At 39.2% G+C, this 21528-nt stretch overlaps 3 protein-coding genes across 7 annotated transcripts; 2 read left to right on the top strand and 1 right to left on the bottom strand.

Annotated features, from left to right (window-relative positions):
* The first annotated feature begins 942 nt into the window (after positions 1-942).
* LOC103968385 (uncharacterized) lies at positions 943-10474 on the top strand. 3 transcript variants are annotated; one of them, XM_009381572.3, is made up of 11 exons: positions 943-1349; positions 1452-1745; positions 1816-1924; positions 2033-2126; positions 3914-4001; positions 4103-4186; positions 7221-7317; positions 7401-7488; positions 8035-8140; positions 8223-8315; positions 9625-10474. In XM_009381572.3, the coding sequence occupies exons 1-11, from the start codon at positions 1203-1205 to the stop codon at positions 10051-10053; spliced, it is 1629 nt and encodes a 542-aa protein (XP_009379847.2). In that variant the 5' UTR covers positions 943-1202; the 3' UTR covers positions 10054-10474. The 3 variants fall into 3 exon arrangements, with proteins under 3 accessions (XP_009379847.2, XP_018675055.2, XP_009379846.2); XM_018819510.2 differs by having other exon boundaries at positions 1431-1745; positions 3917-4001; XM_009381571.3 differs by having other exon boundaries at positions 944-1349; positions 1431-1745.
* Positions 10475-11715: 1241 nt separating this feature from the next.
* LOC135583713 (zinc finger protein STOP1 homolog) lies at positions 11716-14135 on the bottom strand. Of its 2 annotated transcripts, none has more exons than XM_065087094.1 (2): positions 13950-14135; positions 11716-13498 (listed from the first exon to the last, which is right to left on the bottom strand). In XM_065087094.1, exon 2 carries the CDS (start codon positions 13479-13481, stop codon positions 12081-12083), a length of 1401 nt encoding a protein of 466 aa, XP_064943166.1. In that variant the 5' UTR covers positions 13482-13498; positions 13950-14135; the 3' UTR covers positions 11716-12080. The 2 variants fall into 2 exon arrangements, with proteins under 2 accessions (XP_064943166.1, XP_064943167.1); XM_065087095.1 differs by lacking the exon at positions 13950-14135 and adding an exon at positions 13770-13943.
* Positions 14136-16065: 1930 nt separating this feature from the next.
* On the top strand, positions 16066-21413 carry LOC103968382 (calcium-dependent protein kinase 24). Of its 2 annotated transcripts, XR_010480634.1 has the most exons (8): positions 16635-17322; positions 18075-18218; positions 18303-18455; positions 18571-18686; positions 20359-20526; positions 20683-20907; positions 20989-21230; positions 21338-21413. XR_010480634.1 is itself a non-coding variant. In XM_009381568.3 (7 exons), the coding sequence occupies exons 1-7, from the start codon at positions 16770-16772 to the stop codon at positions 21115-21117; spliced, it is 1488 nt and encodes a 495-aa protein (XP_009379843.1). In that variant the 5' UTR covers positions 16066-16769; the 3' UTR covers positions 21118-21287. The 2 variants fall into 2 exon arrangements, 1 of the variants encoding a protein (XP_009379843.1); XM_009381568.3 differs by lacking the exon at positions 21338-21413 and having other exon boundaries at positions 16066-17322; positions 20989-21287.
* The last annotated feature ends 115 nt before the right edge of the window (positions 21414-21528 follow it).

Below are 21528 nucleotides of genomic sequence, written 5' to 3'. Positions count from 1 at the left end.
TAAAAAGCATTAACATTTTAATATTTGGATGATACTAATATAATCTTTAAAATTTCAAAGTATCCTATAACTTTATTTAAAATTATAAGATTGTTAAAATGATTTAGTGAAAAACCAGTATGATCTATATTTTCTATAAGATGAATTTTTTATTTTTATTTTTTTTTAAAAAAATATTTAATTATAAGATTATATTTTATATTTATTATATATTTGGGCCATACAAAATTTCTTATAAGGTTTATTTATTTATTTTATTTAGTTAAAAATGTATTCACTTTTGAATCAATTTTAAAAATACTAGAAGGATGAATATACCACACAAATATTTAATAAATTTTAAAATATAAATATGCCAAAATAATATTTATTTTAATATATATTTAAAATATAGTTTCATCTATTATCTATTAAGCATTTAGGGCATTTCACAACTGTACGTTGACTAAAATTTTTTCTTCTAATTATGTATTAAATCTATCTCCATAACTTGAGATTTTTTTTAATGTTTTGCAATGGATAAATGATGAAATCGATATTTAATAATCTTAAAATAGGATAAATTATCATGGACTATATCATTATTTTAGATATTAAGTAAAAATGCCTAATTATTTTCATGTCGGTTAAGCAATTGCCAACCACGGAGGGATATGCCTGCATGTCATATCGTATATTCAACAAATTCAATTCTAAAAATATCATATCTTATTCATACCCCTGACCGTTCTTCTAATGTTTCGGTGGGACCCACGCCTTTCCCTCACCTCTCTGGTCAGTGGCTTTTGGGTTCGTTGACTCTGCCCCAAGGACCACTCCGACTCTATTCAACATGGATATCCAAAATTTGGACGGTCCGGATCAACCGACGGCACGATTCCAACCCCATCACACCGTCCCTTTAATAATTATTTATCTTATTTTTACCCCCCCACCCCAACTCTCTTCCATCCCAATTCCGGTCTCCCTTTCCTTCTTTCCTCTCCTCGAAACGGCCGTCGCGATTGCAGAAGAGATCAAGGGAGAAGGACGCAGGAGAGAAGGAGCACCTCGTCGCTTCACTCTCCCCCGTATCGGAAACCCTGACCGTGATCCAGTCTCTCGTTTTGTCTCCGATTTCCGTCGATCAAGGGGTAAAAAGAAGATTGTAGGAATGGTTATTCGGCCGCCATTGAAGTGATCGAGGGTTTAATTCGTCGATCATGTCCTCAACGTCGGCCGCCGTCAACTCTCAGTCGCCGAGTCTCAAGACCTATTTTAAGACTCCCGAGGGCCGATACAAGCTCCAGTACGAGAAGACCCACCCAGCCGCCGTCCTACACTACTCGCATGGCAAGGCCGTCTCCCAGGTACTGGTTGTTTGCATAGGGTTTCGGGCTTGTTCATCCCGTGTTTGTATCGATCAATCGTGAAAAGTTGGTTTTTGTTAGTTGACGATCGCCTATATGAAGGAGAGGCCCACGGCCCAGGCTTCGACCACGCCGTCGATTCCGAGCTCTGGTGGAGTGAGGTCAGCAGCAGCTAGGTTGCTTGGTGCAGGAAATGGAAGCCGGGCGCTCAGTTTTGTTGGTGGTAATGGGGTGAGTCGGCCGGTGTCGGGGAGCAGCAGGATTGGAGGGTCTGCGGGAGCCTCAACGGGATCGGGCAGTTCGCAACCGGTGGCCAATTTTGACGACAAAGGGACTTATCTTATATTCAACTCGGCCGACACTCTTTTCATCAGTGATCTCAATTCGCAGGACAAGGTTTTTCATCTAGTGGTTCAGATTTGCTTCACGTGGGTTGTATTTTATCTCACGACCGAATCCGTTATAGGATCCTATCAAGTCCATACATTTCAGCAACTCGAACCCAGTTTGCCATGCCTTTGATTCAGAGGTGAAGGGTGGGCATGATTTGCTCATTGGTCTGCACACTGGAGACGGTTAGCTTAGATACCTATCGGTTACAATTAACTTATCATCTATCATTTGCTTGTTAGAATGATGGATCATTGTTCAGCCAACTTACATTTACGTGCATGGTTTTCTAGTCTATTCAGTGTCTTTGAGGCAACAACTACAGGATCCAGGGAGGAAGCTTGTTGCTGCTCACCACTACAACAAAGATGGCAGTATTAATAATAGGCACGTATGGCTCACTGAACCACAATTGAAATGCTCAACTATTGTAACTGACCACATTCTGATATTGTAATCGATGTCCTTCTATAAACTAATAACTAGTTTTCACGCACCAGTTTTTATTGTATGTTGCTTTTTATTTTACATGAGATGATGTGGAACATGCATGCCTGCTTTTTTTATGGCCCATGGTGCGTCATACAGCAGCAACTTAGCAACTAAATAACTTAATCGGCTTTTCAAAATTGTTAGATCAGTTTCTTTCAAACTAAAATAAAATTCTTACTACTTTCTTGAAGTGGTAAGTAAGCTTCATATTTAGGCCAAAAAAAAGCCATGAATTGTAAAATTTATCAGTATTGGTTTCTGCAAAATACTGATTATATTATACCTTAGTTTATTTAGTAGATGACTCTTTGGATTTTGATTTGTCAATGATGAATGAGTTGTGTCTTAACAGCTTGTCTTTGAAGGAAAAATACATCCAGGAAACTTATGTCAAATAAGACTTCTCTCATTTAGAAACTAGGTATGATGTTTTAGGCCTGAAATACTTGGTGTTGATATGGCAAAAAGAAGCAGACGAAGCATTTGTTTCTGGCCACTGTATATCATAGTATCACATGTAATACATAAAAGTCCATGCAAACTTCCATGAGGCCAGCCATGATTTCAAAGATTTCATAATTGTTGTTTATTTTGGCACCAGAGGGGTTTCTTGCGATATATTTTAGGATATGGAGGGATAGCATATCTTCCTTGGTTGTTGCAAGATAGAGCTTACCAATGTTGCAAACCTTCATGGTTCTTCTCTGATTTATAAAAAAAAAAGACAAAAATAAAGGATAAAGTTCAAACTTCTATTTGTGAGAATCTGATTCTAGTAAGTAGTAAACTGAAGAAAAGTACCTCCTTTGGCAGGTAACTTGCGGACAACCTAATTGATGGTATATGAGGTTAAGATAGCTGACTGCTTCAATATAATTTGGGTTTAGATAAGATTTTTGAAATGTTCAGTAGAAGATGATTGCACAACTATATAACTCCTAAATGTTTTGGTGAGAAAAATGTTTTCCAATCATAAAATAGCTTGTTATTTTGTCTAGAATGACGATTCAAATGAAAATGGTTTTGGTATGTAAGGTGAAGGCATCACAGGTTGTAGGTACTTGTAATGTCATTTAGATTTGGCACATCATCTGTCTCATGTATGTCATGGCACATGCTTTATGTTCTAGGAGGTAACTGGTTGTCATAACTATGGCTCATGACACTTCAGCTCTTTTTTGATAGAGAATTTATCATAAAAAGAAATTTGATACCGATTGTGTATATAGAACAGATTGTAGATTTTTAAGCAAGCTCTAGACCCCTTAAATGTTAGATACTTCTTTCTGAAGAAGAGTTTCTCCCTGAACACCAGACTAGTAGTCAATAGTGATGGAGGAAAAAAGCACCTTGTCATTATATTTTCGTTCTTTTTTGTTTTGTATTTATGGTATTTGGCACTCTCTCTATTTCTATCTCTGTATGTATGCTTGTCAGAGGGGGAGAGTAGCTGTGGCTGGGAGGTTGTTCGGGCATATTCTTGGGTTGTGTTACTTTTGTTGTTCTTGTCTGTTGGTTACTTTGTTAATAACAGTTATTTGTTATTGATTGCTGAACTTTGGTTGGCTGCAAGGTTGTTCGGGCATTCTCGGATTGTATTACTTTCATTTTTCTGGTCTGTTGGTTGCTTTGTTATTAGCAGTTATTTGTTAATGATTGATGAACTTTCATTGTTTCTGCAGTAGATGCACTTGTATTGCCTGGGTTCCAGAAGGTGATGGCACATTTGTTGTTGGTCATGCTGATGGAAACATATATGTGTATGAAAGGGTTGGTCATTAACAAACTATGTGATCATATTCTCAGTTTTATCTTTTCCTTTTTGTGTCTTTTGAATGGTAGCTGAAATGGATACTTTGTTTTTACTTCAGAACAAAGATGGTACTGCTGATTGTTCTTTTCCTGCTATTAAAGATCAAGCTCAATTTGCAGTTGCACATGCACGGTCACCTAAGGTAACTTGTGGCTATATCTTTTACATTTTAAAACAAAATTGGATTTACTTTATGATTCTTCTGTGTGCCACATGATCGTGTGTTCAGGAGATATTTGTTTGTCATATTAAATGTTGGTGAAATTGATATAATGATAATGAAATTCTGGTCACCATTATAAGGCACATCATATGCATTGTCTATAGATGCATGTATTTGGTGTTATAAGATATCTTGCAGTTAGTATCTTCTGTTATTGTGTCAAGTAAAAAAAAAAAAACATTATTTTCGTTGGGCCTTAACAGTCTCTCTTCTAGCCATAAGTTCAGCTATACTAATCCATTTCATCTTCAGGTCCTTCTATGTTATGCTAGCTACAATTTCTTTTCTTTTTTTTTTTTTAAGAAAATTTCGTTAGTAGGTTTCCTGCATTATGTTTGTGGGCTGTACAAGTAGGCATTGGTTCTTTAATTTTGTTTGATGCTTTCACATGAATTTTATCATGGATCATTCTTTTCTTTTTTTTCTGTGTTCTTGTAGATTTGACTGTAAAAGTTGATATGGTGATGACGAGTTCAAAGATTCATGGATAAAATTCTTGGAAGTAAAAAAAAAGAAGGAAACACCACTACCACATGACTTGGTTTTGCTAGTGTGCAACCAAAAGGCAAAATGACCACTGTATTTTACCACATTCAAAAAATCTTTCAAACTGTTATGCAACCATGTCATGAATGTCATACAGTTATCTAATTGAATTTGGATGGTAAAATGAGAGAAATTTTTACTGGAATTATTGCATCTTCCATATAAGCTTATATCCTACTATTAATGGATGAAGATGATATGAATCAATCAAACATATATCCAGGAAGGTCATGGTTATCAGCAATGTTTTTAATTTCGTACCGTATCGGTGTACCAAGCTTTGCTCGGTATGGTATGATACGCTAGGGCATACCGAGTGGTACACCCTTCTTTTAAGAAGAAACCATCTTGCATGCAAGCGAGGATGGTTTCTTCGTAAAAGAAGAAGAAACCATCACCCCCTTTCCATCTAGAGAGACAGAAAGGGGGTGATGGCGGAGCGGCCGAGGATGCGATGGGTCGCCTCCATCCCCAGCTCGAACTCATCCCCCGTGAGGCACTCTACAATGCTCCTGCGACAGTCGGATCTGGTCAGGATCCGGCCCAGGGCGAGCTCATCTCTCGCTCCCCCGTCACTGCCGCCCTAAGTGACTGTGAGGAAGAAGACCAAGATGACAGCGAGACTGAGAAGGGGAAGCAACAATCCAACTTAGGCCACGATCCCTTTCTTCGTCGTCGACCGCAACCTCCCCGACCACAGCGGCCATGATCCCTCCGCCCCTTACCGCGTTTCGCCCAACAAAGCGAGGACCCACCCCCTACAGTGTTCCGTCCGACAAAGTGAGGACCCTCCCCCTACCACGTTCCACCCGACGAAGCGCTTCTTTGTGTTCCACCACGTCCAACTCTCTTCTCTGTCATGCCTTCTCCATCCAACGAGCGTCGCAGCCACGTCTTTCTCGCCATCGTGCTCCTCGTCCTGTCCGTCTGATACCATCTGGTCGTGGGCGGACTGCTTGTCGGTTAGTTGGCGGACCGATATGTACTGCCCATATCGGGCAGTACAATTCGAGATTTGAATCCCTGGTTATCAGTTGTGTTGCAGGATCAAATGCCAATGCAAGTAATGTCATGGTGATGGTTATCAGTTGCCTTCACTATGAACCAAAGAGAAAGAAGGAGAAGAGGAAGGAAGAAGAGGTGGTAGAGGAAGAGGAAGAGGAAGGAAGAAGAGGAGGTGATGGAGGAAAAGGAAGCAAGAAGAGGAGGTGGTGAAGGAAGGAGGAAGAGGGAGGAGGAGGCAGTGGAGGAATAGGAAGGAGGAAATTGAAAAACAAGAGGAAGCGATGGAGGAAGAGGAAGGAAGAAGAAGAGGATATGGAGGAGGAAGGAAGGAAAGGTTGTGAAGGAAGAGGAGGAGGAGAATACCAATCGGCAATGGGTAGTGGGGGGTGGTAAGTAGGCAATGGCGGGCGGGTGGTGGAAAGGTAGGCAACGACAGACAGCAGGGAGGTCGCGTGTCAAGGCTTGCGATTAGGGCGAGAAAGGTTTTTTTTTTTTCTTTTATATATGACCCTGATTGGACCGCCCAAAATGGGTCAGGTCCATGTGCTAGTTTACACTCTACAGGTTACATGCCGGTCACTATGTATCAGACCGAGCGAAAAGGAGTTTCTTGTCTGAAAGTCATATTACAACTTCGATTTTGGCTTAAGATTGGAAGGTTCAAGCTTGATTGGACTGTGAAGTTTATGTGGACTATGAAATCCACTTCATTTATGCATGACTAAATTTGAACTAAGCTTGGCTAAATTGAAATAATCAGTGTGAATTAGGCTTCTGCTTGGTTCTGCTTGAGAATTTGCTTATTTGCGCTTAATAGTTTGTATAATGAGACATGTTTGATCAAGATTTTAGGCCTAACTAATAATTAAAGCTGAGCGTGAACAAGATTAATTCAATCAATCTCGACTTGGTTATACCCCAGCTTGCGTTAATGTGCCTGATGCTATCATATAGAATTAATGTAATGCAAAAGTTGGATGTTGTAAGTTGTAACCCAGTTTACTAAAAGAATTTGATCAAAGAAATAAAGAGTGCAAAGTTCTCTTACATTGCCCCTACTCATGCAGGGCATGTGCAGATACCAAGTACAAAGTTAGTCCATTGTGAAGATAGACACAAGTGTTCAATTCATAAATTACCTATCTGGCTTCTTTCCTTGTGAGGTTGAAATCTCATCATCTCATTTATCCAGCAAATTTGACTTATTAGACCAGAGTAATTTATTATCCTAACCAGTGTGCATATCTTTGATGCCTACATTGTGCTAATTTTCATTTTGTCGCTCGAGGATTCTATCAGATCTTTTTTGACTGGATCTTTCTTGACACCTAAGGACTAGTTTGTGATGTTCCTTTGGAAATATTTGATTCTTAGTTGCTGATGTTATTTGATGTTCTTGCAGAGCAATCCAATCGCTAGATGGCATATTTATCAAGGTTCAATCAATAGTTTATCTTTTTCATCTGATGGAACATGTTTGGCCACCGTTGGTAGAGATGGTATCCATTTGCTCGAGAACTCTAGATCCATATCCTGTGTTTTTGCAACATCAAGATTAACCTTTAACAGCTTCCTATTGCAGGTTACTTAAGAGTATTTGATTTTGCAAAAGACCAACTAAAATTTGGTGGGAGAAGCTATTATGGTGCCTTGCTATGTTGCGCTTGGAGGTAGCTACGATGAGTCTAATGATTAACTTTCACATGTGCTTACAGTTCTCGGACTATATATTCTGCACGCTCAGTAGAAGATTTTCTCCCGATGTTTGTACATATTCTATGTCATAGATGCTTTTGCCATACTTTTCAATTACTGCCCATGTCAATGTGATAAAACTAGCCTTTCAATTAGCTCAGATGACATCCAATCTTTGGACCCTAACTACGTATTTTCTCACTACTACAGACAGCTTTCTTCTTATATTCGTGTTCTGTTCTGTTGTCTTGCATGTGCCTTGCGAGCTCAATGAGCTTTTGAGCATTCTATCCTTTGTAAGTGGGACTGTTAAGATTTCTCAAATAACCCTGCTGTCTATGCATGCACCGGTCTAAATCAGTATCCTTATCTGTGCTTTTTGGATGTATTTTACTAGGAAATTACTTTAAGTGTATCTTTGTTAGTTTCATTACTCCCCATTTGATGAACTTTTTGGATTTGTCAAGTCTTTGTTTCTTTTTGAAGAAAGTTGACTATGGATTTGCTATTAACTCTCTTAGTTCGGATGGAAAGTATATATTGACTGGTGGAGAAGATGATTTAGTGCAAGTTTGGAGTACTGAAGATAGGAAGATAGTAGCCTGTGGTGAGGGCCATAATTCATGGGTAAGTTTGTCATGCAGTCAGATGTCAAATGGCTTTAACATTCACTTGGTCACTTATAACATACTAATAAGTTGATTGGCAGGTTAGTGGAGTTGCTTTTGATTCGTATTGGTCAACACCAAATTCAGAAGGAACAGGAGAAAATGTCGTCTATCGTTTTGGTTCTGTCGGTCAGGTAAAATATGCCTATGCAAAAGTCAACTAAACAAGCTAAGATGAAGCTCTGAGAATATGCTTGATGTCTGTTTTTCTTTCACACACTGTTACAAATACAGTGTGAAATTGAGCCTCGACTATCAGTAATGAATGCTCTCTGTGGATGTCAGATCTGTTAGCATCAAATGCTTATTAGTCTGTAGCAATTAATCTTGTATGAGTTGTATGTAGTTTGACTTATTTTTGTACATAGCAGTTCAGTTTGACTACTTGGAATTTCAGTTAATTTTCCCAATTTGGACCTTTAGTGTAACAAACAAGAGATTAAGATGGAGTTCTATGAGGCTGGTACCAGAAAATATCTCATACGCTAAAGCTTAGTGTCTAGTCTATCGGCATGTCTACACTCTTGTATGATGTTTTGTATTATGGTTTCGGTTAAAAGATTAAAATGCTTAATTAAGAGCAGTGTATTTTGCTCTTCCAATATAGAGCAAATTGGCAATGGAAATTTTTTTTTAACTGCAAATGAATTATTTAAGACTCTACTCATCAAAAGTTTGGCCAGTGTTTATTTTCAATTTTTTGTTCTCTCTTTCTATTATCGTTCAATTTATCTACATCTTACAACCCTCGTTGCAGATTATCATCACTGGTTTTTATGCTTTCTTATGCTATGAGGTTCTTAAATTTTCCACAAATTTCTCCACATTGTTTTAGTTATTCTTCTAGGTTTCTGTCTCATGAATATAGATTGTCTTTTTGTCATCCTTAGCTGGAATCCTTGTTCCTTATCACTTTCATAATTTCTACTCTTTAAAATTTCCTTCAATGACCCTTCTATCTTTAGATTGCTTATTCATATGATTGTGTCTCAAGTCCATGCTATATTATTCTTCATGAGTCTTGGACCCTTTTGTGGAAAGTGGAAACCAACATGCATGTACATAGGCTGTAAACAACTAGACAAGCATGCTTGATTTAACTGGTTTTAACTTCCTGCTGACCATCTGTCTGATTTTGTTTCTTTTTGTGTGTGGAAATGAGGTGGTTAATTCCACCTTTTATTTTCACCGAAGAATCTGGTTTTAGTTAGTTACCACTGACCACAAATCTGAGCGGTAAAATGCCTTGTAAGCTTTTCATCACCTCCTTTTGTTGAATTTCTAAGTATCATTTGTATGTTGCTTGCTTTCTGTCGACACTGCATTTGCAAGATGATGTGGTACTTGATTTTGTAGCTTTTTTTTTTACAATTATTGACTATCCAGGTTTGTGCTTTTTCTCTCTTTCTGTCTGAAAGATCTTTTTGGTATACATGCTTGCAGGACACACAGCTACTTTTGTGGGACTTGGCCATGGACGAAATTGTTGTGCCACTGCGTTGTGGTCCTCCTGGTGGTTCACCTACTTTCAACAGTGGAAGTCCTGCTGCTCATTGGGATAGTGTTTGTGGTGTGGGCTCCCTCCAGCCTTCTCCGAGCATAAGAGATGTGCCAAAAATTTCTCCTCTAGTTGCCCATCGTGCGCATGTGGATCCCCTTTCTGAGTTGATATTTACTAATGAATCTGTCGTCACAATCTCACGGGAGGGGCATATCAAAATATGGATGAGGCCCAGGCATGCCGAGAGCAACGAATCAAGCTCGTCCGAGGCAGTTGTGTCCACTGCTAGCGTGAAGGACAGACCTACCACATCTTCCATCAAGAACAGCAGTTTCAGTTACAAGCAACCATCATCGGTTCTCTTTTCGTGATATCGCCAGCCTAATCATCAATTGACGTTCTTTGTGAATGCAGAGTTAATTTGACCACTCAATCTAAGCATGAAGAGGTTGTCAAATCTCACTGGCATCATTTCCAGAGTGAGCTGTGGATGAAGTTTATGGGGGGCTCTACGCCGGACGATCTTTCTGTTAGCAGTATGTTGAGACTGCCATTTTGTGTGGCAACTGAGCAAATAATGGAATATACTCTCTTGTAGATAGATAGATATATTCCAACCCAAAGGCCAAAAGTAGCCTCATACCGTAGCTTGCGTGTTATAGTTTTACATGTCCGATTGTGGAATTGCGTTGTGGGAAATATATTCCCTTTGGCCTATCAAACATTTCTCCAAATATATAATCCACCAGTAGTCCTGTAAATCATAGTGGAGAAGATTTTATTAGCTCACAATTTTCTGCTGGTGCTCTCGAAAGGCTTGTTGTCTTCTTTGTTACACACTTTCTGCTGCAATTTTTCTTTTGAGTAGGAGACATTTCACACGATAGTCTTCTGGAAGATACAAGTTATAATTAGAAGTATGCTTCAATTTATTATTCTAACACTGGTTAGGTTATTGTGCATGATTTATTCATCTGCTTTGGTGCATGATTTACCCAGAAAAATCAGAGTATCCCTATCATGAGGTTATCTATTGGCATTGAAACTAGCAACTATGAAGTGCAGAAGAGCTAAAGCCACCGTCTCTGAAATCCGAACTATGTTCATAAATATGTTGTAGAAGTATATCAAAAGAATCCACAAATTTATGAGATTAATGGATGGAGTGGATGTGCAATGGATATACAAAAAAAAGGAGGAATCAGGACAAGAATGCCTTTCTTGTAAAAGAAGAGTGACTCGAGAATTGTTGACACAAGCAACTAAAAGTCTGAGATGTTGCCTCTGCTCACCTAAGCAGGATAAGAGTATTCTCCTGTCAACAAGCATGCCTGCCACCTGTTTTGGAGACAATAGTGGAGGAGCTGCAAATTAAAATGCAGCAGTGACTGGGATAGCCAATCATGCAGCTTAAGTTAAAAGGGAGTCGGTGGCGATTGATGCATGAAGCGGGACACTTATGATTTAATTAACTCATTAGCAGCCAAGCTTTGCCAGCATTATACTTCCATCAGTTGACCATCACACTATTCTTGGCTTCTCTTTTGAGAAAATTGCAAGGACTACTGCACACCAGAATTCATTGCAAAATATTTGAAAATAAAAGAACACAAGATCAAACCATTAAATAAGAAGAAAAAGAAAAAAGAAGAAAAAAGAAATTAAAAAAAGTTATTATACAAGGAGAAAATATGATTTCGAATAATTCAACCACATACTACTATTTGGATGGATGATCCTCTAAAAGTTTCTTTTTTACTCTCTTCCAAACGCCGAATCCGTCAGAACCGATTTCAACATTCTTCCTGGTCTTCCTATTTTTTGCGACATATATATAGAGTTCAACACCCAAGAATCAAAGATATCTAATTCAACATTCTTCCTGATCTTCCTATTTTTTGCGACATATATATAGAGTTCAACACCCAAGAATCAAAGATATCTAATTCAATAATGTTCGATGCGAAATATTCCATTCTTACCTCTAACAAAATATGAACAGACCAAGAGATATGCTCATTTTCAAGTATCACTTGAAAGAAAGAAAGAGCAACAAACTGTAATAAATTTTCAAGGAACAGTCAAAATGGAAGTTCAGTATCAACATGGAAGATCTGAATCAAATGACAGTGTGAGTTTTAATACAATGTAACATGCTGATAAATGAATTACTGCAGACATGAGATATACATCACAAACTCCAAATGAGCGATAAAACAGCTTAGGCATAACTGCTTCTCCGAGAAACAGGAGATCAAAGTTTAGGATAAATGATCAAGGAAACCATCAGAGAACTGAACATATGTATCATCTCTGTGATTTCTAGCTATGATCATCATCCCAGATGATTCAACTTCGAGCTCTCTCCATTATTCTGGACAAGCTTCAAGAACCAGCATCATTTATGGAAGGAGAACAAACTTTCAGAAGTATCAAATGATGGTTGCTGAAGCCCGTCAATTCCACCAAAGGTGAATGAGTCAAAGTTCATAGAAGAGAAATAGCCAAGATCATTGTCAGTGCCATTTAACCCTGAAAAATTAGTATCCTCGATAACATTTCCAGATATGAGATAATCTATGTCTTCCTCTTTAGCCATGATTTCATCGCTCTGCCCTTGAACTGACATTCCCTGGCTTTTAACTTCATCCATGGAGAGTGCAGGTGTATGACCTTGAAACAAAGCAATGTGCCCAAACAGCTTGTCCTTCCTAGAGAATGTAGTACCACAAGAACAAAGCCACTTGTTACTACCACAGTGCTTCTCATGAGTTTTCAGGTCTGCCATAACCGAAAATTTCTTGCTATTGCATCTACGGCAGGTGTAACTTTTGTCACAATGGCTCCTCTTGTAATGGTTCTTCACACATAAAATTGTCTTGAGAGGCTGGAAGTTCTTGTGTTCTTTGTTCCTCTTGCAACCAATAAAAGGGCACGAATACCTCTTTATAGGTACGGGCTCGGAGCTTCCTTCCTTGGTTGGCTTGGCAAGAGCAGACGGGCTCTTGTACTCATCCCCGTGGCCTCTCATATGCATCCTTAGGTTGGCATCCCTTTTGAATCCCTTTCCACATATTGCACAGAAGTGTGTATGTGGCGCTAATATTTCCTCCTTCTCAAGTTGCAAGACTTCGTATGATCCAAGAGGGAGGTTTTCTCCACTTACACCATCTTCGTTGTCCTTCACATCATTGTCTTCTGTGGAAATTGGCTTCATGCCCTCATCATCCCAGTCACTCAAACCTTTGATCAGCTCTTCATATTCAGAATCTTTGGTTCCCTCTGAAAGAAGATTATTATCATTCTGTCGTAGCATATCAACTAGATCCAAATCAGAGGCAGAATCGGCGATACCACCAATTTGTCCAGAAGAGTTGATGCCAGATGCCAAAGCATTCTTGATCAACGGAAGAAGGGTACCAGCTGTAGAGATTAACTCAATTATGGTGCAAGTTAGATCGGTGTTTATGAGCTGCTGCTGTGCAGCAAATTCATTTGGTTGGATCGACAGCTGCCTTTCGTTGCTAAGAGTGGATCGGACTATGTCCTGAATTTGATGGATCTTCTGCCCAAGGATATCGAGGCTGTTAAGCACAGCCCTTGGATCCCAGTTCATTGCTACTCGCTGGGCCTGGTTTGACTGATGAAACGAATTATCCAAGTGCGAGGAGAACTTGGGCAGGGATTGTTCGGTTTCTCTAGCATCAAACTCGGTGGCTCGTTGGTTCTGATTAAGATTTCTAGATTGGCTACTCATGGAAGAGCAAGCTTCAAAAGTTGGCATCTGCTTATGGTGCATCCGCCACTTTTAAGGTTCTGCCATGAAAAAAACCATCACTTAAGCTTATACCAAAACATAATAGATTCTCCAAAAATGTTAGTTTCAATTACATACGAGAAATATCCATAAATCAAATTACGGGGGACTACTTGGGGCATGGCAAAGACAGAGAGGAATTCGAATGTATAGTTCTAAAGAAGCCCTTTAGTTGAACTGAAACATAGAAAAGATAGTTCCTTTACTCAGAAAGGAAAGGCGAAGAACACCCATATAGATCAAGAAGCTCTTCTCTCAATCAAAACTAACCTATTCAAATGATCTAAATGATTAAGCTTCAAATCATATGAGCGAACACCATACACTTCACAGCACCAGAGCATAAAATGGCTGTAGATTTTGCTCAAAAGCTGCAGCCTTTCCACAAGGATCACACAAAAGATCCAGCTTATACGACTCTCCACATCAAAGGGGAAAACGGAGGCTTACAGATTTGGGATCCGACGAATTGGAACAGCCAAATCGAGCAGAGACTCGACGCTGCCACCGCTGAAGGTACCGATCGAGAGCCCATGCAAGCGGCGATTCAACGCCTTGGGTCTCTCTAAGATCCGACTCCCGCTTCCCCCGCCCCGCCTCCTTCCACGAAGACGATCCCACGTTTTGGGTTGACCTCTACGTTGTCTTTTGTTTACTTTCAATACTGACACAGTGAGTTTTGTATTTGAAGCTTAAGGTGTACCTCAAGAGCTCCAGATGTTATTTTGGGTCTCACGCTTCTTTGCAGGAAGACATATGGCTTATCTTTGTCTCACACGGGGGCACTAGTTAATCTAACGTACTAACGTGGATCATAAGCCAACTTACGTTCCCGGACGGATACACTGACGATCGGACCGTCGAGATTCGAAGAGAGCCACGCGTCTTTGAATGGGAACGGTCCGTTTCAAGTGGATCATCAAGTTACTGGAGAATCTATTATTGGACTAAATGTTGGGCCACACAGGCCGTGGCCCAATGTCATTTCCACTCCCTAAACTGGGCCATAAAGGCCCATTATGGTATTCTTGACATGAGTCCTATTAGCTTCTAACAGTGGACTTTTTAGGAAAATAAAATATTTAAGGAGAGATAAATACTCATAGTAATTTTTTATTTATTTATCAGTTTGTACCGAGTCATATGATAGTCAACGATTGTCGGTGTCATTTGCAATTAGCCATGAGATTAATGAAATTGAAGGTTAGGATTATTAACCACGACTGCAGCTTACATATAAATCCTTTGAAAGTTAAGAAGTAGTATGTTTGCTCATTTAAATTTTAATATTATATGCATATATATATATATATATATATATATATATATATATACACATATATACATATTAATAATCATATATATACATATTATATATTATATAAGCACGCATATATAATATATAATATATGATGTTTGGACTTGGATGACTTTTTCCAACCTTGAAAACAAATCACAATGTTCCAATGGGTTCAATCAATCTCCAACTCGAACAAATTCAGCACCACTTTGGACTCTTCACCAGCTGATGTGTCCATGAGCTGTAGATCATTTGTATCACCTGTGTCCTTTCCTTCTCATGCACTTTGTCCCTACTTGTTCTGAGAATAGTTTCACTTCTTTTCATGTGTCTCAACTCACTAACTCATCCTCTAGCTTGTCCTTCTCAACTGTGGATGGGACTGTACATGCTTCAGATTTTGACTGCTTCTGCTGTCTTCTTCACTCCAAGCTGTTCCTTGGTTCATTTTTTTACTTTTGGCTTTTCCTTGTCACTGTCTTGTTGTGATGCAGATGTTTTCTACATGATGAATTATTCTGAGCTTGCAATGCTCCTTTGATGTTGTTTCATGGCAGAGAGAGAATATGTTTACTCCAGCCTTCATCTATCTTCCCACCTCTGTCACAGAGGCTGTTTGGAATTTGCTCAAGTAAAAATATACTAAGAAATCTAAGACAACAAATCAAAACAATTTGCATCATAAAAGTAATTGATCTTTCCTAATCAAAGTTTGTGCTATCAATTGCTTTGGAGGTAATTGTTTATGATGAGGACAGAATGAAAATTTTACAATCTGTAAGAATGCATAATATATCTTTTTATTCCAATAATTAAATAGGATTTTCAGACTAGTACTTAGTTTTAAGAATAAAGGAGGCAAAGAAAAATACTTCTTATTTTGTTGTTCAATAAAATAATAGTATTTCTGATACATTTCACCTAAAATGAATGCACTGATTAATGGATGATGTCAATTAATAGTACAGTCAATGATCTTTTAAGGGCTAAATTTAGTGCACAACTCATGTCGAAGCCTCTAACAGATGGTCTTGAGAAGAGCAGACAACTGATACGGATGATTTTGCTGATTGATTTATTGTCGCCTGAAATCAAGGTTTAATTCTTCCTTTCAGTTTGACTGAATCTTTCAGAGATCTCTCATACGATGGCCACATGGAATGATCTATGTTAAGTCTGTCAGAAAACATTGACCTCCTTCCCCCAGAAGATTTTTGTTACAGAAATCCAGTGGGTATTTGAAAAGTATTGCAAGAAGATCAGCCCTGTGAGCACAAGTTGACTTCAGTTCTTCCCATCAAACTTTTTCTCAGTTTTCCCGTGGGCTACTCTGCAAACGCAGAGAGAGAGAGAGAGAGAGGTGCAAAAAGAGAAACATTCTTGTATTGTTTACGTTTTCCTATCTATAGGAGCAGAGGTGACCTGGTCTCCTTTGTGTGTTCTCAACCCTCGGTCTTTCACCTGCAAGTCCATCGCTCTCTCTGCTTCTCCCTTATTCTTCACCACAACACTGCAAAAAATCTCGTGAACTACGAAATGTGGAACTCTAAATCGGAACTTCTCCCTCCTCCGGCAAGAAGCCTCTACCCTCATCCCTGAAAGCTGGCTCATCGTCCAAGAAATCCAATCCAGAAAGCAGAAAGAAGCAATCTTTGTCAGGCGAAGCACCTAAAAATCCAGTTTTTCTTGCGACCGGCGAGAAGCCTCCGCCCTCATCCCTGAAAGCTAGCTCATCGTCCAAGAAACCCATTACAGAAACCAGAAAGAAGCAATCTTTGTCAGGCGAAGCACCTAAAAATCCAGTTTTTCTTGCGACCGGCACGAAGCCTCGGCCCTCATCCCTGAAAGCTAGCTCATCGTCCAAGAAATCCATTTCAGAAACCAGAAAGAAGCAATCTTTGTCAGGATAAGCACCTGAAATTCCAGTTTTTCTTGCGAAAGCCCAAGATCGCATATTTCGTTCACTATCCATGGATCAATCCTCATCCCTCCCTCCCCACCACTCCTCGAAGCCCTCCTCGGTCCTCCCTTACAAGACGCCCAATGTTCGCGACCATTACCGTGTGGGGAAGAAGCTCGGGCAGGGGCAGTTCGGCACGACGTATCTCTGCGTCGATAAGGCCAGTGGCAAGGAGTACGCCTGCAAGTCCATCCCCAAGCGCAAGCTCCTCTGCCGCGAGGACTACGAGGACGTCTGGCGTGAGATCCAGATCATGCACCATCTCTCGGAGCACCCCAATGTCGTCAGGATAAAGGATACCTACGAGGACCCTCTGTTCGTGCACCTGGTGATGGAGCTCTGTGCCGGCGGGGAGCTCTTCGATAGGATCATCCAGAAGGGGCACTACAGCGAAAGGAAGGCGGCGCAGCTGATCAAGACTATTGTGGGAGTGGTGGAGGGGTGCCACTCGCTAGGGGTGATGCATCGAGATCTGAAGCCGGAAAATTTCTTGTTTGCAAGCCAGGATGAGGATGCTGCTCTCAGAGCGACGGATTTCGGGCTGTCCGTGTTCTACAAACCAGGTTGGTCAGCTTGTTCTTCTCTTCCTACTTAGAATCTCCTCACTGAAATAACTTTATCTTTGATTACTCATCGGTATCTTATTTTTATGGCATTTTAATGTACATGTTGTTCTGGTATATTCGTAACATTAATGTGATACTATTTGGTCATAGTATTGGCTCTTTGTTGGAATCGCATTGAGTATATTGCATTTACCTATTTTTTCTGGATACGAGTATTAGAATCGTATGCCCTTCGCACTCGCCGATAATTGGAAGATCTCTGACAGAGTATTGTAACAGAAGCTTTTGGAAGATTAGCTGTTGGATGTTTAGATTATCATTCGTTCATTTTAAGTTTGGACTGCGCGTTTCTTTATGCCATCACAGGTTCATGAGCTATTTATCATCATTGCTGGAATTTTCCTGCTGAACTCCGAAAAGATTCTTATATCTGAAAGCAATGATATTTACTAGTCCCATCACTTGAATCCGCAAACCATGTTTAGTACAGTTTTTGATTTAAAACAAAGGTTTAATGTTATCGTTGCAAGATATTGCTCATCGTTGAAGATCAACACTGCTACTCCAAAATTGATCTGACTTTCTGGAAGCCCTTCTGGATATTCTTCATCATGTTAAAGTAATTGCATGACTGACTTCAGGTGCATATATGTCCTGTTATCCAATGAAATTGATTGAAAGCTCTTCCTGTGATAGGTGAACATTATGTTTCACTTATTCTATAGCTCATTTTTTCAGAACGTTTGCAGGTGACACATTTTCTGATGTTGTCGGGAGCCCATATTATGTTGCACCTGAGGTATTGCGGAAATACTATGGTCCAGAAGCAGACGTGTGGAGCGCAGGTGTCATTTTATATATTTTGTTGAGTGGGGTGCCACCTTTTTGGGCAGGTATAATGTTTCTGAATCTCGACCTGCTGTATTTTATACTACATGGGGTACTTAGTTGGTCTTTTGTTCCTCGTTGGCTTTCAGAGACTGAAGCAGGGATCTTCAGAGAGATTCTACAAGGCCATTTAGACTTTGAATCAGAACCATGGCCTTGCATTTCTGATAGTGCTAAAGACTTGATACGGAATATGCTCAACAGGAATCCAAAGAAAAGATTTACTGCTCATCAAGTACTTTGTGAGTATTCTGATTAGCGAATGTGATTTTTAAGAATTTATTTTGATTGGCAAAAGGAATTTCCCAGAAGGTTGGACAATTTTCAACTCTCTATAACATGAATTGTCTGTGCCAGGCCACCCATGGATTGTTGATGACAGAGTTGCACCAGATAAACCACTGGATTCTGCTGTCTTATCTCGCCTGAAGCAGTTCTCAGCAATGAACAAACTCAAGAAGATGGCCTTGAAGGCAAATCCTTTTTCCCCAGAACAACTTGTCAATGACTTTTTATATGAATATGTCATTGAATATCTAAGTACATCTGGTTATTAACTCCATTATGCTAGTTGACATAGCATAAATGCATTTAGTTACATAGATCGATAAAGGTTTTCTAGATTTTCATGTCAAAATGCTAAATAATCAAATTCCTTATACCAACAGAAGCTGCTTCTGAACTTACTAAAAGCTATCTGTTTGACTGCATATGTACTAACTATATGAGGCATCCTTTCCGTTCCAAGAAGCACTAATTGAGGTTAAAATAAAATATTTATTGCTTGGAGACTAGGAAATTTTTACCAAAAAATGCCTCAGAAAAGCCAACATGGCTGCTGTTTTAGGAATGATGATTTTATACTGTACGCAATCCATTAATTGAATTGATGGTTCAGGAAAAAGTATAAATAAAAAAGTTGATGGTTCAGAGGTGTTTTCTTCAGAGTAGATTGTCTCTTCTGGCAATGGCAATGTTCCATAACTCTTAAGAAATTGGGAACCCTGATGTTCCATATTCAGGTAGTATAAGTGATAGCTTTTCAAAAGTCGCTGCACTGATATTGCATTTGACCACTATGGAGGAAAGATAATTTTCTGCAGGAGCATAAGCGTAAATCTCCATTTTGTCTGGTCCTTCCTATGCGGTCTCATGTAAATATGGAGAAAAAAGGTTTGCATCATATTGATGAATTATTATTGTGGATGCATCCAAAGCCAAAACACTTTTGTTTCGTCAAAAGCATCAGAAAATTGAACTGAACCACCGTTGGTTACCCTGGTCATTTGCTTCAACACGTACATGTTTGAACCATGCCAGAAACTGCTAGAAACCTTTTTTTTTTATTTCTTTATTCTATCACATTCTGGTTTCCTAGTGGTTGAACATTTAGGCTTTTCTCTCTTCCTTTCCATTCTTTTGTCTCTTTTCTTTTTTTGGTGCTGGAGAACTTTTGATGTGAAGGGGGTTTCTGGGAGATGGTTTGGGGTTTCCAAGGGTGCATCTTGCAACAAGATTTACCAAGTACAAATTGATGGGATGTACACTGTACTCTACCTCATTAGTTCGGGAGCGTGATTATGATCTGAGGAATAACCTTCGTTGCTTGAACATGTTTGATCATTAACAGAATATGCATCACTAAGATACCTGATATGATTGTATCAAACTCTTTTGTTGAATTCCATTTACATGTGTTTCATAAGTAGATTTGATCAATTCTATGTTTTCTTGTTCAGCATGCTAACTTCCTAGATGATTATACAACTATATAAAACTTGAAAATTTGACTAGTTTAATGTATTTTATGATCTAATTTAACTATATAACATTTAATAACTTAATTGCTGTCTCTGGTTCAATTTTCTTGTGCATATAGTACAGGTGAATATTTTCTTTGTTGGTGGTGGGTGAATTGCCATTTGCATGTATAAATGTAGATTTGCTTTGACAAACTTTGCTGGTTTGGATCAATTATCGGACTGAAGAACATCACAAAAGTCTGATTTATCAAAAATGTCTTGAGTTCATATCTCAAAACTAGCAGATTCTAGCAATGTTAGTAAAAAAGCTTTCGATCGTGCAGAATGTCTATTTTGAATCATGAGTTTTCAAGTTAATATTGTGCATTTCCTTGTTCGAAAGGTCATTGCTGAAAGCCTATCGGAAGAAGAGATTGGTGGCTTGAAGGAACTGTTCAAAATGATTGATACAGACAATAGTGGGACAATAACATTTGACGAACTCAAAGATGGTATGAGAAGAGTGGGTTCTGAACTGATGGAATCTGAAATCCAAGCACTTATGAATGCGGTACACAAAACAAACACGGAAACTTGTGGCTTTTGCTCTCTCTTGCATTACTAATTGCTTTCAGCAACTCTTCTTCTCCCTGCTTCTTGTTGGTTTTTCTCGCAAATACATCTCTGTTGGTGAAACTTCACATTGTGTTGCTTGAACTGGTGGCAGGCAGACATAGACAACAGTGGCACCATAGATTACGGTGAATTCCTCGCGGCGACATTGCACATGAACAAGCTGGAGAGGGAAGAGAACTTAGTGTCGGCATTCTCTTTTTTCGATAAAGATGGAAGTGGCTACATCACTGTCGATGAACTCTCACAAGCTTGCAGAGAATTTGGTCTCGACGATGTTCATCTTGATGATATGATTAAAGAGATCGATCAAGACAATGTGCGTACCATATCTGTTATTTTCTCCGGCCACTGGTTTTTGCTTGTTCCTATCAAATTGTTTTCTACTGTGTGCTTGCAGGATGGACAAATAGATTACAACGAATTTGCGGCTATGATGAGAAAGGGCAATGGAGAAATTGGAAGGAGGACCATGCGAAACAGTCTGAGAATCAACCTGGGTGATGCCCTCAAGATCACTGAACGCTAGCACGGTGCCTACCGAAAATGTAAAAGCTGGGAGTTCCATTTTGGAAGATGATTCCATTATCACATGAATGATATTGTTCATGCAATCCGGACATGTTTAAGGTTATTGTGCCGGTAATGTCCCGACTTTGATGATTAGTTTTGCAGTACTGTTCTCTATATGAACCTCTATATGCTCTTTGTCTTGCATAAGAGTTCATACTTTCAGAATAAATTTGCAGAAAGCAGCTCGATTACAAGACACCGATCATGTAAAGATCTTAACTATCGATAGGAAAATCCCGAATTCATCGCTCATCAAGGTAACGATGGTTAAACTATAAACATGGATTTATCTAGAGTTGCTTAACCTGAAATGTATGGAAATCAGATTATTCTTGAGTGGCTATTTACTCCTTGAACTGCATACTTT

The sequence above is a fragment of the Musa acuminata genome, chromosome BXJ1-10, assembly GCF_036884655.1.
Source record: "Musa acuminata AAA Group cultivar baxijiao chromosome BXJ1-10, Cavendish_Baxijiao_AAA, whole genome shotgun sequence".
Lineage (NCBI taxonomy): Eukaryota > Viridiplantae > Streptophyta > Magnoliopsida > Zingiberales > Musaceae > Musa > Musa acuminata.
Note: the sequence above shows the minus strand (reverse complement) of the source record. Positions and strands in the feature narration are given on the sequence as shown.

Bases quoted from the DNA above. Each gene is read 5' to 3' on its own strand.
- LOC135583713 (XM_065087094.1), bottom strand. From the start codon at position 13,481: ATGCACCATAAGCAGATGCCAACTTTTGAAGCTTGCTCTTCCATGAGT.
- LOC103968385 (XM_009381571.3), top strand. From the start codon at position 1,203: ATGTCCTCAACGTCGGCCGCCGTCAACTCTCAGTCGCCGAGTCTCAAG. The intron at 1,350-1,430 runs GTACTGGTTGTT...GGTTTTTGTTAG, and splicing joins ATGGCAAGGCCGTCTCCCAG to TTGACGATCGCCTATATGAA. The intron at 2,127-3,913 runs GCACGTATGGCT...TTGTTTCTGCAG, and splicing joins GATGGCAGTATTAATAATAG to TAGATGCACTTGTATTGCCT.
- LOC103968382 (XM_009381568.3), top strand. From the start codon at position 16,770: ATGGATCAATCCTCATCCCTCCCTCCCCACCACTCCTCGAAGCCCTCC. The intron at 17,323-18,074 runs GTTGGTCAGCTT...GAACGTTTGCAG, and splicing joins GTCCGTGTTCTACAAACCAG to GTGACACATTTTCTGATGTT. The intron at 20,908-20,988 runs GTGCGTACCATA...GTGTGCTTGCAG, and splicing joins AAGAGATCGATCAAGACAAT to GATGGACAAATAGATTACAA.